The 16,335-nt window shown below is 45.3% G+C and overlaps 1 protein-coding gene across 1 annotated transcript in view; it reads left to right on the top strand.

Moving 5' to 3' along the window:
• EXOC4 (exocyst complex component 4) overlaps window positions 1-15,780 on the top strand; it is a gene marked incomplete at its 3' end in the record, with an annotated part of 427,875 nt that extends 412,095 nt beyond the window's left edge. Inside the window, exon 18 of the mRNA XM_080363326.1 lies at window positions 15,543-15,780. Coding sequence (XP_080219452.1) covers window positions 15,543-15,780 — 238 coding nt within the window. The remainder of the gene's footprint in view (window positions 1-15,542) is intronic.
• Window positions 15,781-16,335: the final 555 nt, after the last annotated feature.

Here is a 16,335-nt window from a genome sequence, read left to right as displayed (position 1 = left end):
AAACCACAGTCGGAATGGGGAATGCAGATCAGGCAATTCCTGTCCATCCGAGGTGGATCCTCTGGTGAGGCTGACATTAAAAATTCTGACTCAAATGCAGGCAACACGGAGTTAAGGAGGTGAATTATTGATGGAGCGCCAGTATTATCATATCTGACAGATGGAGACTGTCTGAGAACATTTTGCAGAGTGGCATCTGCACCGTGCCTGATTGGCGTCCCTGAACTTTCGCGCATCAGATGTAGAATATCAACATACAAACTCTGATGTAGCAATTAAATCTGTCCCGTAATGAACCTGGGCTTCATAGCCAGGAGAAATCCATATGCTCAGGTAAAGACCAGAAGCCTCGACTCTTGTATTTTAAGATATTAAAATAATTACATCCAGACCACCGCGTTTGAATATACACATATGATGTCAACATATACAATCGCTTTCGGGAAATGGTCTGCAGCGTGTAATCTCTTGCTGGGATTTTATTGAAGGCTGTAAAGCTTGCCTTGTACTTTCCAATTTGTATTCCAGATCTGAGATCAAATAATATAGAAAGGATATAAAATCCAGATGACGTCTCGCATCACCTAAGTGCATTAACATCTAAAGCTGAAGTCAGTCTCTCAAGTGCATCCAGAAGTCGTACATCACATACGTATTCCACATTGTCGTGTGTGCAAAAACAAAGGGAAGAAGAGGCACAAATAGTAGCAAGTTTTATGCTTTCATGAAGAACAGCTTGTATTATGAAGCAGCTATATGTAAAATATGTCTTTTTTAGTAAGATTCAGTGCCTTCGTATTCCAGGTTGTTTTCTTAAGCCCAACGCAACTTGGAAAACGATTGTAATTTTTTGCCATCTGTTAACTGTTTGGTGCACTGTGTGAAATTCATCCTTCCTTCATTTGTGGCGTTCAAACATGCGGATTCTGAGGATCATCAGGAAAATGTCCTTTCTGTCCCTGGAGGGGGTTGACAGGTGGGCGCCAGTGGGGAAGTCGACCTGGGGAGATGACTCGGTGAGCATCAGCGTGGAGATGGTTGTTACTGGGTTGTAGCCACCCCGCTGCACACACAAAGGACTTCACCCTGACCCCCTAATCTCAATGAACCTTCATTTTCTCAACTGCAAAGCAGTCTGTGGAGAAAAAAGGGAGAGTTCCGTACATGGTGTCTCTAAAGTGCGTTGAGATGTAGAAAAGGGAATCATAGGATCATTTTGGTTGGAAAAGGCCGTTAAGATCATCGAGTCCAACCGTCAACCCACCCCTGGCACTACCCTATGTCCCTGAGAACCTCATCTCCACATCTGTTCAACCCTCCCGGGATGGTGACTCCAGCACTGCCCTGGGCAGCCTGTTCCAATGCCCCACAGCCCTTTGGGGAAGAAATTGTTCCCCAGATCCAACCTCAACCTCCCCTGGCACAACTTGAGGCCATTTCCTCTCATCCCATCATTTGTTACTTAGGAGAAGAAACCAACTGCCCCTTGCTACAACCTCCTCTCAGGCAGTTGTAGTTTAATAGTTGTAGAAGTTTAATAAATTAATTTTAAAAACCTATCGGTTCAGTTCTCGCAGCAGAGTTCTTGTTGGTAGTCTGGAGGTTTTGTACAGTTGGAGGATGCATTTTTGGAATGAGATAAAAATAGCTGTTCAGAGCAATTTCCCTGCTTTTGATGGCCATCAACTACTCTACAGTTCAGAAGCAACGCTGGGATTCTCTTCTCACTCTATAGGGACCAACTTTGTTTCCAAGGAGCAGTGAGCAAAGGGATGTGTCTCCAAGATGCTCCATGAGTAGGACAAGCTGACCTGTTTTTATCATGCATTAGAGAATGGAGATAGAAACCACATCTATGGCTGTAGGTCTTACCCTGCCTTGATAGCGTTGTGATTACAAATGCTAAGGGTTTGTGCTCCCCGGCAAAAATTATTGTAGCGCAGATCTGTTGGCTTAAAAAGTTGAGATCATTGAAGCTAAAATTTCAAGGCCAGGCTGGACAGGGCTCTGAGCAACCTGGTCTAGTGGAAGATGCCCCTGCCCATGGCAGAGGGGTAGAACTAGATGATCTTTAAGGTCCTTTCCAACGCAAACCATTCTGCGATTGTATCAAATTTCACCAAGAATGACCAGAAGAGGCCACAGTTGTTCTGCACACAGTAGTCAGGACTTGCTCTGGCTTAGGTGAACGTTCTTTCGGGAGCTGTATTTTTTAAAAGCAGCAATTAAAAGTGGGCATCTTGCTTTTTCTACTACAACACTACCTTAGAGAGGCAATGGTTTCCCTCTGTAAATACTTCTTTTGCCCTAAGTATTAATAAATTAGAGAGGGAAAAGCAATTTCAACCTAAAATATTGCTGTGAGAGCAAATGGGTCGCAGTTGGCCATAAATATCTCCAGCCTACAGACCTGAAGGAGAAGTATTGAGAAGTGGCATATTAGATGTGATGAAACATTCACCTGGCCAGTGGCCAATGCAGAATGCATGGGGAGGAGCGTTGAAGCTCTTAAGCATTAACTCCTTCATCCAAGAGACCCACAATTCCACGTTGATGTCCGTAATTACGGCCGTCTGAAAACTTGGCATTGAATCCATCCTGTATGCCTATTTTTTTTCATAATAAACAGCCTCCACAGGGCACTTCAACGCAATATAACTATTTTAGTGTAGGATGAATTGACTTCACCCCGTTTCTTCTCCATTCCTAGGTAGGAGATCATGGTAATCAATCCCCTTGAGGTCTTGGTGGTGGTGGTGGTAACTGATGATGCTGAGCAGGTGCGTAGGGTTTGCTGGTTTCCTCCTGGTTTGGAGAGGTCTGCGCGTAAACCTGAGCACTCCAGTGTCTGTTTCACCGTCCTAGGAGATTTCTAGATTAGCACAAGGTAATGACACCAATAGCACTATCAGAAGAAACACAGAATCACAAAATAGTTTGGGTTGGAAGGGACCTTCAGAACTCATCCAGTGCCACCCCTGCCATGAGCAGGGACATCTTCACCAGCTCAGGTTGCTCAGAGCGATAGTGCCACAAGGCAAGTGAATCCAGTAAAAGGCTTTTCCATGAGAAACAGCAAAAAAAAAATCACAACAAACCAAATTTGGTGTCAGCATGTCCACAAATCATCTCAATTCCCTAATTTCTGAAGCCACTGCAACGTTCAAGCCAAACAAACAAAGGTAACCCAAAGAAAACATCAACTGGAGTTGTCAAGAATTTGGGGCTGTTTGTCTGAATACAAGTGTTTCAAAGCTACTTTGAAGCATCAAGTGCCGACCACAACCTACTACAGGCAGACTTGGACTTGGTGGACCTTGTAGTTTCCTACCATAGTTCGCATGTCGCAGCCAAGCAGATCCCATCAGATACGTCCTTCACCCATCAGTAGCTACCAAATATTCCCGGTTTTATTAAAAATCAGCAAACTTGCAGCACTGAGCATCTCCCCAATTACAGCGCTGGGGTTTCATAGCCTGTTCCAAGCCACTTGATCCTAAATAAGGCTGTTTTTTCTGTTATTCCCAAAGGGTAGCTCAAATTGTATCATTTTTTGCTGACTGGAGCAATCTTTGCATCGAACTGCTGACTCTCTCTTCTTTCGGGCTACATTCATTTCCAGGTTTCCTCTCATTTATGCACGAGGCAAGAGGAAAAATGGCTTAATATTCTTTATAAACTGGCATATGGTATAGATAATTTTTTTTTCCTTTTTACTATATGCAGTAAAAATGCAAATGCGTGTGGCTTATTTGCAAATGTTGGCATTAATAACTGATATTTAAACAGGCCGGATTAGCACTTTTACTGATATATTAAAAAGATTTTTTCCAATCATTTGCACACTCAAAATCAATTTTAATACAACATGTAAATTGAATTTAATTTTTTTCTATAAAATTGCATTTATCTGCTTGAACCATTAAATTTACTATTTAATATGTACTTTCCAGCTCACTTGGTTAGAATTTCATTGCTCTTTATCTGTATAAATTTAATTAGCCTTGATATCATCAGTATATTATAGAACTAATTAAAGATTTAGATAAGTGCTGAGGGTGCTTATTTAATACTCTATAAAGTTCCATTCAGAGAGTGAGAAATTCCACCCTTCATTATATCAGCCATCATGGAGCTACACGGAGTGTCGCAGACATTGTTTTTGAAAAATTATTTAATGGGCTTTAATGGATTTATTCTTCCTTTGAAAAGCCATGTAATTAGTGCCTATCACTGTTGTTCGGGGAATGGTTGTTAAATGACACGTGTACGTGTCCCCTCCACCACGATGACATCGCCCGAGGCACCAAGATCCCCAAACATCACGCGTTCCACGTTGGCCAAGTCGCAAGTGACAAAGCACAAGAGGAAGGGAAAAGGAAATAAGAAGGAAATATTAATAAGAAAGTAGTAGATAAGGTAGAGCTCAGCGGGTACCAGGATGAAAAGGAGGAGAAAGAAAAGGAGAGATCTTTTTGAAGAGCAGTTGCGTTCTGCACATACCTCACCTTTTCCTTCGCTAATTAGCTCCGTGTTTTACAGGTGATTTTTCATCTGTGTTTTACAAAAAGGTTCTCAGTAGAGGCAAAGGCAAGTGCTTCGGTGACACAGAGCTGCACATAGCACCCAGAGGAGTTGGCTGTTGTTTCTTCTTTCCAAAACTGGACATTAAAACAAAGCTGCTTAATCTCTATAGAGGCCCATGCGTAGGTGAGGTGGTTGGTCTATAGGGTTTGTACGCTGTCTGTGTGGTTTAAGCTTTAGAAAGGAAAGTAATTGGGTTTTGTAATTTTGTTTTTCTTTCGTTATAAGACTGTACTATTTATCCTTTTAAATACATCCATTTTTCTTGCCAGGCTCTATAACCTGATCAAAGAATCATAGGATCATAGAATTGTTTTGGTTGAAAAAGACCCTCAAGATCATGGAGTCCAACCATTAACCCACCCCTGTCCCTGCCCCATGTCCTGAGAACCTCATGTCCGTCTGTCCAACCCTCCAGGGATGGTGACTCCAGCACTGCCCTGGGCAGCCTGTTCCAATGCCCCACAGCCCTTTGGGGAAGAAATTGTTCCCCAGATCCAACCTCAACCTCCCCTGGCACAACTTAAGGCCGTTTCCTCTGCTCCTGGCGCTTGTTCCTGGGGAGCAGAGCCCGACCCTCCCTGGCTCCAAGCTCCTTTCAGGCAGCTCAGAGATCAGAAGGTCTCCCCTCAGCTCCTGTTCTCCAGCTGAACCCCCCAGGTCCCTCAGCTGCTCCATCACATTGTGCTCCAGCCCCTCACCAGCTCCGTTCCCTTCTCTCCACTCGCTCCAGCACCTCAAGGCCTTTCTTGGCGTGAGGGGCCCAAAACTGCCCCAGGATTGGCGGTTTGGCCTCCCCAGGTCCCAGCACAGGGACGGTCACTGCCCTGGGCCTGCTGGCCACACCAGTGCTGGTCCCAGCCAGGATGCTGGTGGCCTCTTGGCCACCTGAGCACACGCTGGCTCATGTTCAGCCGCTGGCACCAACACCCCCAGGTCCTTTTCCACCGGGCAGCTTTCCTGTTGCGGTCCCAAAAAAGCAGGTATGGTACTGATCAATGTGCGAAGGCTTCACATCTCTGATACTGATTCCTACCTTGGACAAATTACTTAATTTTTATCTCCGTTCTTCCAGCTGTAATAAAGCTACTACTATCCTTACATCAGAGCCCTGATGATTTATTAAGGGCTGTGATTTGTAGAGGTACCACGGGAGTGTGTAGCACCGTTATACCATAAATTCACTTTTATGTCTTTCTCTCATGTTTTATTTTCTTTCACAAACCATTTCACATCTTGGGTGTTTGCACATTGTAGCTTTTCAAGTGCTTTTTACTTTCTTGACACTCTTCTCCTGTAATAACAAAGCTCAGAGGCATCTGTGCCTCCTGTCCCAAATTGTGCCATGTGTTGCTGCGTGTGGTGATGGGACATCGGCCTTTGGGCTTCGAAGATGCTCCTCTCATCTCTAGGACAAGAGAAAATGGCCTCAAGTTGTGGCAGGGAAGGTTCACATTGGATATTGGGAAAAATTTATTCACAGAAAGGGTTGGAAGAGGCTGCCCAGGGCAATGGTGGAGTCACCATCCCTGGAGGGGTTCAAAAGATGCATAGACGAGGTTCTTAGGGACATGGGTTAGTGCTAGAGTTGGGTTATGGCTGGACTGGATCGTCTTGAGGGTCTCTTCCAACCTAAATGATTCTGTGATTCTATTCTATGAATGAGGTGGCCTCAGGTGCACCTAGAAAAGATGGAGATCATAGCAGCAAGCTGACATTTTTGGCTGATCTACCCTCATTCTGGGTTCTCTTTACCGTCCATGAGGACAAATAGGTGCTTCTTGGCCACGGTTCATCTCACCGCAGGCAGACGTGAGAGGTGTCCATCTCAGTATGGTTTGTAGGAGAAGCTGAGGTTGACTGGCACAGCAATAACATCTCTGACGTGGACACTTGAAGCTGCATGAATTCCCCCAAAGGACTTTGGGTTCTTCTGGAGGCAGAGAGTGGGCATTACTGTGGTTGATCCCCAGGACTGCTCCGGGTTAATTAAAAATCAAGAAAGAAATCTTCAGAAATGGTGATCAGGTCACACATTCCCCAGTGGAATAGTGTCATGAGGGTGATGATATTCTCTTTCTATGTTTTAGGGCTGTCTGCAGACTCTTGCTTTAAAATGCTGATCACTCACTCGTGTGTGCAAACATCATTGCAGTCTTCATGAGCTGAAGAAATTACAGTAATTGCTGGTTTATGTGGATTTTCCTTCGCTTGGCTTTTCAGAACTTGCTTTGCAAAGTCCTGCGTGCTGGAGCTCACCATGTGCTTCTCTTCTCGGTCAAGCCAGTCCCAAAAATCCATTTATTCTGTATTACATGAACTGAAGCCACCTCTTCTTTTGCTATATCTTCCCTTTTTGCATTCACTCACCTTGGCTTTATATTTAAATGTAATAGTTCCACCAAGATCTGCATGTCTGAAAATTGAGTCACTTTCTAGCTGCAGCTTTGGTCTTTTTATTCATCTTCACTTAAATGCTCATTGTTCTGTCCTTTGCCTTTTGTCTGGATTTAGTCCGTCAGTGCTTCATACTTAACCTTTGTTACTTTCTAATTAGGCAACCTAAAAGATTTTTGGATGCTATAAAAATGATCCCCTGTTCCCCAAAAAGGGAGGGAGATAAGGTACAGAATTGTTTAGTTCCCTTTGGGTACGTCAGCGCCCAGATCTGAGCTCTTACCTTGTGAATTGCTTTCTGTCTGCGCTACCGCAGAATACGCACCGAGCTTTATAATGAGGGAATAATTAAAGTAAGATCCTTTATTCTGAAGCATCACACTGTTTGTCTGAAGGTCCTTCTCTTAATAAGAGATCAAGTCATTCTCAGGGAAATCAGAATTTAATTTTGAATTCACCTGGCCATCTTTTGAAAAACTTTCTCAGTGCAGGCCTTGGGTTATAGGTTAATATTAGCATTTAAATGGAGAACGGTATTAACAGCCCACAGAGGAGCTTGTCTCATCCTGATTGCCTTTCCAGGGATTTTTTTCCTAAATGAGAAAGCCTCTCTATTTTCTCACTTGTTCTTCAAGAATGGAGTTCAAGACACCATCTTTTTTGGTATGTAGATACTCAAAATGCATCCTTGCAAAATGGCTTCATTGTTGGCAACTTGATGTTTTGTTTAAAAACTTCTATTTAACAAAAAAAATTTAAAAAAAAAATGGTTTATGTGTTAATGTACTTCTTCAGTTTTGGTTTGTCCATGGGATGTTTTTGTCTTTCACCTGGGAATCATTTCCACCAGTGATATTTATCCTTCCCTACCTGCTCTTAGCACAAAGATGTTCTTCATACGATGGTAGATCTTCCTGGGCTGATTGGAGGTTGCTAAGGGCAGCAAAAGGAGTAGAGTTGCATTTGGGCTTTGGATTAGACATCACTTGCTCTAAGGTTTGTCCTAAAAAAATACCCAAAGAATTCAAAGGTTAATTCAGAAACTTTGAACCCAGTCCCATTGCCGACAGTCGGAAGAACAGGTCACAGATGTCTTGGTTGGTTGACTTGCCGCGATGTCAGATAATCGCATGAAGGAGCATTGTAAGGATGGATTTTATTTGTAAAAAAAGAACAGATCTTTGTCATACGAGCCATCAAAACTAGTTTGTCATCCTTTATAAGCAGGATAGTAAGGTCTTTGGACACCTTAGACAGTACTTTGCTCCTCGCTCCCCAAAATATGGTCATCAACACTGATGCTGAATGTAACTGGAGAGTTTGGCCGGGTATTTACCATCCTAAAGAGCTAAAACCTCAGAGCCAGGATAGTGTTTCCAACTACAATTGTTGCTGTTTCCATAGCAAATCGGGAGAGATGCTCTGTAAGAACCTCTATGACATTTATATGTTAAAAATCTGTTGTATCAGGTCAACTCAAGAATCCCCATCTATGCTTTTCAGCATAATACAAATAAATAATAACTGTGCAAATAAACATACAAACAACAAGATTTCCCTGCTGAGGTGAGTCACCCAAGTCACTTCATTCCCATCAGTCGCATTTGTAACTTCATACTCAGGTGTGTAAAGACCCGTGAGTTCAGCTTTGATCTTTTCTTACCCCAAATATCTCACTGCTGAGCACAGGGAGGATCTTACCAGGCTGATGAACTCTTTAGGATAAATCATCTTCATGTGCTTGTCTGTGTTCGCATGGAAGCCAAGTGAAGGCTTGGGAAGCTAAATTTGCTTTTCAGTTAGCTATGCTAATCTGCTATTATTATTTATTAACCTATTTGTCAGGTGATAGAATCAGCTTTTGATAAATATTAATTCTTCTCTCTGGCTTTAAATCTCAACTTTAAAAAAACAAAGCATTTCACTGAATAGAGATTTCCCTCACCTGTCATCCATTCATTTCCCCCATCCCTTACTAACTTGCTTTTCTCAACCTCCTCTTCATAATCAAAAGAGCATTTATAATGGCAGGGACAAATACACTTCTGAAAGTAAAATGAAGAGCCTAAATAAAAAATCACAGAACAAGAGGCTCATCCCACTCACTCTTTCATATTTCATTATTTGATAACATCAGAAGATGAGTCCATCAGAGCTTCTTGGGCAAAGGCAAACAAGAGTGTGTCTGATCAATATTTATTAATACTTTCAAAGACAAGGGAGGCAAAGTTGAGCAGACTTGGTAATGGAGTGAATAATTACTCATGCAAATAGGGTTTGGCCGAAGGCAATGCCGTGCCAAAGCGGCAGGTTTTTAATTGCACCCAATTAAAAATGCATACCTTTCGCTGACTCGGGCTGTCTCGCTTGCTCCCTTTCTTATTTTGTAGGAAATTTTTAATTAAAAAATAATCTGATCCTGACAAGAGTGACAGATGAATCCCGTGTTTATGAGGAGTGGAATTCTTCAGGAGTCCGAGATTTGGGATAGGCTGAAAAGGAAGGCGGGTGGGAGGACACGGGGTAAGGACGGGTGTGCGATGCTGAGCTTGTCTGGTCATGGGTCTGGTTGATGGAGCAGCTTTAGTTCTTGCTCCTTCCTCTTTTAAGCTGCTCCATCCCCTTGTGCAGGCCACAAGTCCTACACTTAGGAACAAAAACTTGCCATTTCTCAGGGACATCACCCCATCCAAGATACTTCTCTGTCATTTTGAAAACCCAGCCAGAGCTGGCAAAGGTAAAAATCTCATTTCACATCTGCTCAGCATAAAATCCCCGAAGGTGATCAACGTTTCTTAAATTTTAGTGTTCACCTTGGCAACTGACTTGTTTTTCTTCTACATAGTGTGCGTGTGATTGTATTGGAGATATTGCCAAGGCTCTCAAAGTTAAGCTTATATTAGATTTCTGACTGTGCACTGAAGCATCTTAATAACTACCCCAATCTTCTAAGTTCGAGTTTGGGATCTGAGTTTCTGCAAGGTCCCAGATACAACTATTTCATTGTGCCAAGTTCAAGCATAAACTTCACAGGACTATCACTAAACAGAGGAGCTGAAATTAAAACTCATCCTTAGACTACTGACCCACAGGGCTTTAAGAATCGCTGCCTGTAACTAGATGTCCGTCTACCTGCTTTAGCTGAAAAATGAGTTTTTCTGGCTGGGGGTTTACAGTGGCGCCAGCGTTATTCAATGAGCCTGAGCCTCTGCTGGGCCTCTATCACCCGCAACGGTGTGAAATCTGCTGGTTTTTCGCTTGTTTTGTGTCTACCTGCAAGAGGAGCCAAGATTTAAAGAATATCCATCACCGTGGCAGGAGGTGGATTGGGCACACGGGCCATGTGCTCCTCATCCAAGCCTTGGTTTTCCATACCGAGAGGTTCTTAGGGAGTTTTCCATGCGTGTCTCAGGAGAGCACTGCGGCTTTGTCGTTTATGCCAATATTACAGCGTTAGCATCGTTAGCAATTAAACTGCTAAATCTGTGCCTGTGATTGGCGATGAGGTTGGGTTTAGTCTCCCCCTCCCTGAATCCAGTACTGAGAAATATCCTCTCAAGGTTTTGCAGCTTCTGCTGCTGATGTTTTATCAAAAGCAAAGATTCGATGCTGTGGCTCTGCAGGGGACCAGATCAGCCTGGCAAAATGCTTCTTGTCTGAGGCACAAAGGTGTTTTCAGTCCCTGTGTCACACACCGGCCTTGTTCAGCACTAGTGGCATCACTGAGTGAACAAGAGACGTGAACGTCGAGGGGAGCAGAGCAGTAAATCGTATCATGTCGTACGTGGTGAGACAGTAGCTGTTGGGGGACCACGATTTGTGCCGTTAGGTTCCCTGTCACAGGCATGGGAACTGGAATCAGTATCTGACGCGGGGTGACTCAATGTTACCCAAACCTGATGAGTTTGTAGCTTGGGGGTTACCCAAATGCCTTCTGCAACAGCAGGTGATACAGGGATGTGCAAGATCTCCCCCATCCTCACCCAGCCTTTTGAGCTGCAAAAACGTCCTCTTTTATCATGTAGTAAATTGGAGAGATTTGGCACTCTGTTACTGAGCCTGTCACAAGTGGCTTGCACCATTTCCCTTTCTTTTCTAAGGGAAATGTTCTCATTTAGAAAATCTGCCCCGTTTACCCCCTGCTTCTAAGGAACAACATGTCCTTGTAGCAGAGCCCACTTCAAAACCTCCTCGGGCAGTTCTGCAATGCTGGTGAACTGGTCCTCCGTAAGCTCCAGGAGTTTCGTAGCCTGGATCTCAACTGCGTGGAGCCTCACAGCTTGATTGTATTTTTCAGCTTACCATTCATCCCCAGAAGCTATTGTTTTATTTGCATCTTGTGCCTTCTACATGTATCCTCCGCTCACACACGCTCCCTTCTGTTCACCACACACTCGAATCCTGTCATTCCTTGTTCTCTGAATTGATGATTTTGGAGTTTTCTTCCCTTGCACCTAATGACACCCGTTATGTTGGTGCAGAAATTCAACCGCAGGGGCAAATTCTCAGGTGCCAGCAGCAGGCAGTATCTTGAAGGAGACAGAGGAGAGAAGAACACAGAGCTTGGACGCCCGGTAGCCCGGCCGCACTAACAGAGGCGAGACCCGAGCCATTTCGAACATGAGGTTTTGCTGCAGCTGGTTACGGTCGTTGCTGCGGTGATTTGCAGGCTGGCAGCACGCTGAGCGCTCTGCAAAGTCACAGCTGAGCCAGACCGCAGAGCCTGCAGAGCGAAAAACAAGAGCAATTTAATATGCAGCTTTGCCACGTTTGCTCTTTTAATGCATTCAAAGAGGAGAGAACGGGAAGTGAAGGAGGTGATAACTTTTCCTGGAGCCCATGCGCTTGGGTTTTAAATAATTTATTCCACCAAGACCTGAGGGTTAGACTGCGGCCTGCCCTTGTCCTCCTGCAGAAGCGTGGAGGGACCTCCTCTTCAGCTTCTCTGGCCTGTTTCTGCCTCGCTTTGCTCTTCAGCTGAAGAAGTGCTGGCTATTAATTCAGCCTGGAGAAGAGAAGCTCCAGGGAGACCTTATTGGGGCCTTTCAGCACTTAAAATGAGTCAGTAAGAAAGATGGGGACAGACTTTTGAGCAGGGCCTGTTGCAATAGGACAAGGGGTGATGGTTTTAAACTAAAGGAGGGAGATTCAGGCTGGACATGAGGAAGAAATTGTTGCCCTGAGGGTGGTGAGAGCCTGGCCCAGGTTGGCCAGAGAGGTGGTGGATGAACCATCCCTGGAGACATCCCAGGCCAGGCTGGACGGGGCTCTGAGCAACCTGAGCTGCTGAAGATGTCCCTGATCATGGCAGGGGGGGAACTGGGTGACTTTTGAAGGTCCCTTCAATCCAAACCATCCTGTGATTCTGTTATTCTATTTGGCTGAAACAAGCCCTCATTGCCATGTGATATGTGCAGACAGGAATCTTTTCACTTCTCCTTTCCTGAGCTTTTCAGATTCTTGTTTCTTTACAAGGGTATATAACATCTGCATGAAGCTATAAAGTTAACCAGTTCCCCCAGGAAAAGAGCAACTTTCCATCCATGCACCACTTTTTTTGGTTTTGATACCCCAAACAGACCTAAACCTTTAGCATAGGTTCATTGCTTGCTGCAGTGGAGTCTGATGCAAGAACCTTCCCTTTATCCCTGAGCTGGAAGGGTCTACCCAGGCTTGGAAACCCCTCGTGGAGCCTTGTAAAGCTTTACATTATCACAGCTGCCTCTAGACAGGATGTTTGTCTTGGTGATATCTGAACCACAGACTCCTGACACCAGATCTTACCCCTTAGTGCAGATGGGGAAACTGAGGCACGGAGCACAGCTGTGTGAATTGGAAGTACTATCAGCAAGTTTGCTGATGACACTAAGCTGGGAGGAGCGGCTGACACGCCAGAGGCTGTGCTGCCATCAGAGACCTGGACAGGCTGGAGAGTTGGACGGGGAATAACCTGATGAAATTTAACAAGGGAAAGTGTAGAGTCCTGTATCTGGGCAGGAACAACCCCAGGTTCCATTATAGGTTGGGAAATTACATATTAGAGAGCAGTGTAGGGGAAAGGGACCTGGGGGTCCTGGGGACAGCAGGATGACCATGAGCCAGCACTGGGCCCTTGTGGCCAGGAAGCCAATGGCATCCTGGGGTGTATTAGAAGGGGGGTGGTCAGTAGGTCAGAGAGGTTCTCCTGCCCCTCTGCTCTGCCCTGGGGAGACCACACCTGGAATATTGTGTCCAGTTGTGGCCCCTCAGTTCCAGCAGGACAGGGAACTGCTGGAGAGAGTCCAGCGTAGGGCAACAAAGATGATTAAGGGAGTGGAGCATCTCCCGTGTGAGGAAAGGCTGAGGGAGCTGGGGCACTTTAGTTTGGAGAAGAGGAGACTGAGGGGTGACCTTATTAATGTCTATAAATATATAAAGGGTGAGTGCCATGAGGATGGAGCCAGGCTCTTCTCGGTGGCAAACAATGGTAGGACAAGGGGTAGTGGGATCAAGCTGGAACACAAGAGGTTCCACTTAAATTTGAGAAAAAACTTCTTCTCAGTGAGGGTATCAGAGCCTGGAACAGGCTGCCCAGGGGTGTTGTGGAGTCTCCTTCTCTGGAGACATTCAAACCCGCCTGGACATGTTCCTGTGCGACCTCACCTGGGCGTTCCTGCTCCAGCAGGGGGATTGGACTAGATGATCTTTTGAGGTCCCTTCCAATCCCAAACATACTGTGATACTGTGATACTGCTGTGCCAGGAATTCACAAAGACCAGAGTCCCAAACCCCCTCCTGCTGCGTGACCTCTGGGCAGTGCTTTCCAAGAGTCACACGCTCCTCTTCCCGTTTCAAACCTTGATCAGTTTGCGCTATAAAAGAAGGAGAGAACCAAAATATCTCAAAGGACCCCAGCAGCTCTCGCTGGTTTTACCTCTTCCCCCTGGGCTGTGGATTCAGGGTAAATAATCCAGTCCCATGTCCCGTTTTTCCTGCACTGGCTGGATTGGCAGCTGTCAGAACAGCTTCACTGCTTCCCTGGCCTGTGACACATGTTCCCTTCCCATAAGTACTTGCTCAGTTCCTTTCCTTGGAAATCTATTCTTTCACTAATGCCATTTTACTTCAATTTAAACGAGCCTGCACCACAGCCTCTATATTCTGCCTTCTCTTCAGCTGATCTTTTACTTATTAAAAGAGTCAACTTGGCTCTTGTCTCAAATTTGATTTTGCGTTATTTAATTTCTTTTTCTCTCAAACTCTGTGTCTCAGTAGCATTGGAGATCTCTGGAGCTTTGGGCTTGAAACTCTTCCCATGCTCCGTATAAGCATCTCTCTGCAAGAAGGTTTCATTAGGAGCAAAGAACTCCACTTCCCTACCCTATGATTCTTCTCCCTTCTTTCCTTTCCTTTCCTTTCCTTTCCTTTCCTTTCCTTTCCTTTCCTTTCCTTTCCTTTCCTTTCCTTTCCTTTCCTTTCCTTTCCTTTCCTTTCCTTCCCTTCCCTTCCCTTCCCTTCCCTTCCCTTCCCTTCCCTTCCCTTCCCTTTCCTTTCCTCTCCTTCCCTTTCCTCTCCTTTCCTTCCCTTCCCTTCCCTTCCCTTCCCTTCCCTTCCCTTCCCTTCCCTTCCCTTCCCTTCCCTTCCCTTCCCTTCCCTGTGACTAGATATACATCTGTACATCACCATGTATATATATCTTGATGAATGTGTATTTATATACTGTTTTCTACATGCTGGATACCAAATAGTGACATCTGACATTAACTGTGAGGAAACAGGAGCCCTCAGTTCACCACAGTTTGTGTTTTGGCCGAGTATGGGGGAGCGTCGGGAGTAGATTTGTGTAATTTGCTCCCCTGTGTATGAAGATGGAGGGGCTGGAGCACAAGCGTGATGGGAGCGGCTGAGGGACCTGGGGGGTTCAGCTGGAGAACAGGAGCTGAGGGGAGACCTTCTGATCTCTGAACTGCCTGAAAGGAGCTTGGAGCCAGGGGGGGTCGGGCTCTGCTCCCCAGGAACAAGCGCCAGGAGCAGAGGAAACGGCCTCAAGTTGCGCCAGGGGAGGTTGAGGTTGGATGTGGGGAACAATTTCTTCCCCAAAGGGCTGTGGGGCATTGGAACAGGCTGCCCAGGGCAGTGCTGGAGTCACCATCCCTGGAGGGTTGGACAGACGGACATGAGGTTCTCAGGGACATGGGGCAGTGCCGGGGGTGGGTTATCAGTTGAGCTTGATGATCTTGAAGGTCTTTTCCAACCAAAATGACTCTATGATTCTAATGCCCACTTGGCATCTCCTGATGTTCCATAAGAATACGTTTGTGCTCTTTGTGCAGCAGCTGACGCAGCCTGCCCTGCCCATGGCACTGCTGAATAAAACTGACACTTGATGTTATTCCACAGAAATAAGGATCTGGAGCATCAAGTATCACAATTCACCAGAGCGGTTTTTTGTTTGCTTTTGTGGGTTGGTTTGTTTGTTTGTTTTGTTGAATAACAGTAACAGTTGATGTTATTCTGCAGAAATAAACATCCAGAGCATATATCACTATTCACCAGAGTGTTTTTGTTTCCTTGCTTTTCAGGCAGTATTACGAGATGCTCTACAACACAGCAGATGAGCTTTTAAACCTCGTGGTGGATCAAGGGGTGAAGTACACGGAGCTGGAATATATCTATGCCCTGAACTTACTGCACCGGAGCCAGACGGGTGTGGGAGACCAAACCACACAGAACATGCGGCTGCAGCGGTTGAAGGAGATAATTTGTGAGCAGGCTGCTATCAAACAAGCCACCAAGGACAAGAAAATCACCACCGTGTAATCTGCTCCGTCACTCAGATGAACCGAGCAGCAGGGGCTGTCAGGTTGCAGGTCTAAGCCTCTGCATTTCTCCTATAATCCAAGGCAAAAGCGCTTATCTTCTGGGTGGCATCGTAATAGCGAGAAGGGAATTGATGTTTGAGATTTGGTTTTGGGGTTGCTTTGAGGGTTTTGATGTGTAATCACATACTGCTTCCTTAACCTGTTCTCCCAAGAGTGATTGCACAGCGGGAACAGGAATCCTGTCGGAGATTTGGGTGGGGTATTGGGCTTTGCTCTGTTGCTGCTGCTTTGCCCGGAGATGTGAATCAAACTGCTCCCCACAGCCGGGTGGGGAACGAGAAGATTTCACACTGGGTTGGGTCAGAGTCTTCAGTGGAAGTTCAGACCACACTGAAGCAAAAAGCACCATGACCATCAAGCACAGACCTATTGGTCACATATGGGATCGTGATGGTTTTGAAGCTGTTCCAGCTTTTTCAGCCCTGCCAGTACTGTTCTCCACAACAGTTGTAGATGCATTTAAGTTTTCTGCTGTGTCCACCAGTTGCTTATT

Source organism: Nesoenas mayeri, assembly GCF_963082525.1.
Source record: "Nesoenas mayeri genome assembly, chromosome: 1".
NCBI lineage: Eukaryota > Metazoa > Chordata > Aves > Columbiformes > Columbidae > Nesoenas > Nesoenas mayeri.
The sequence above is the reverse complement of the archived record's forward strand: the minus strand, read 5'-3'. Positions and strand labels throughout refer to the sequence as shown.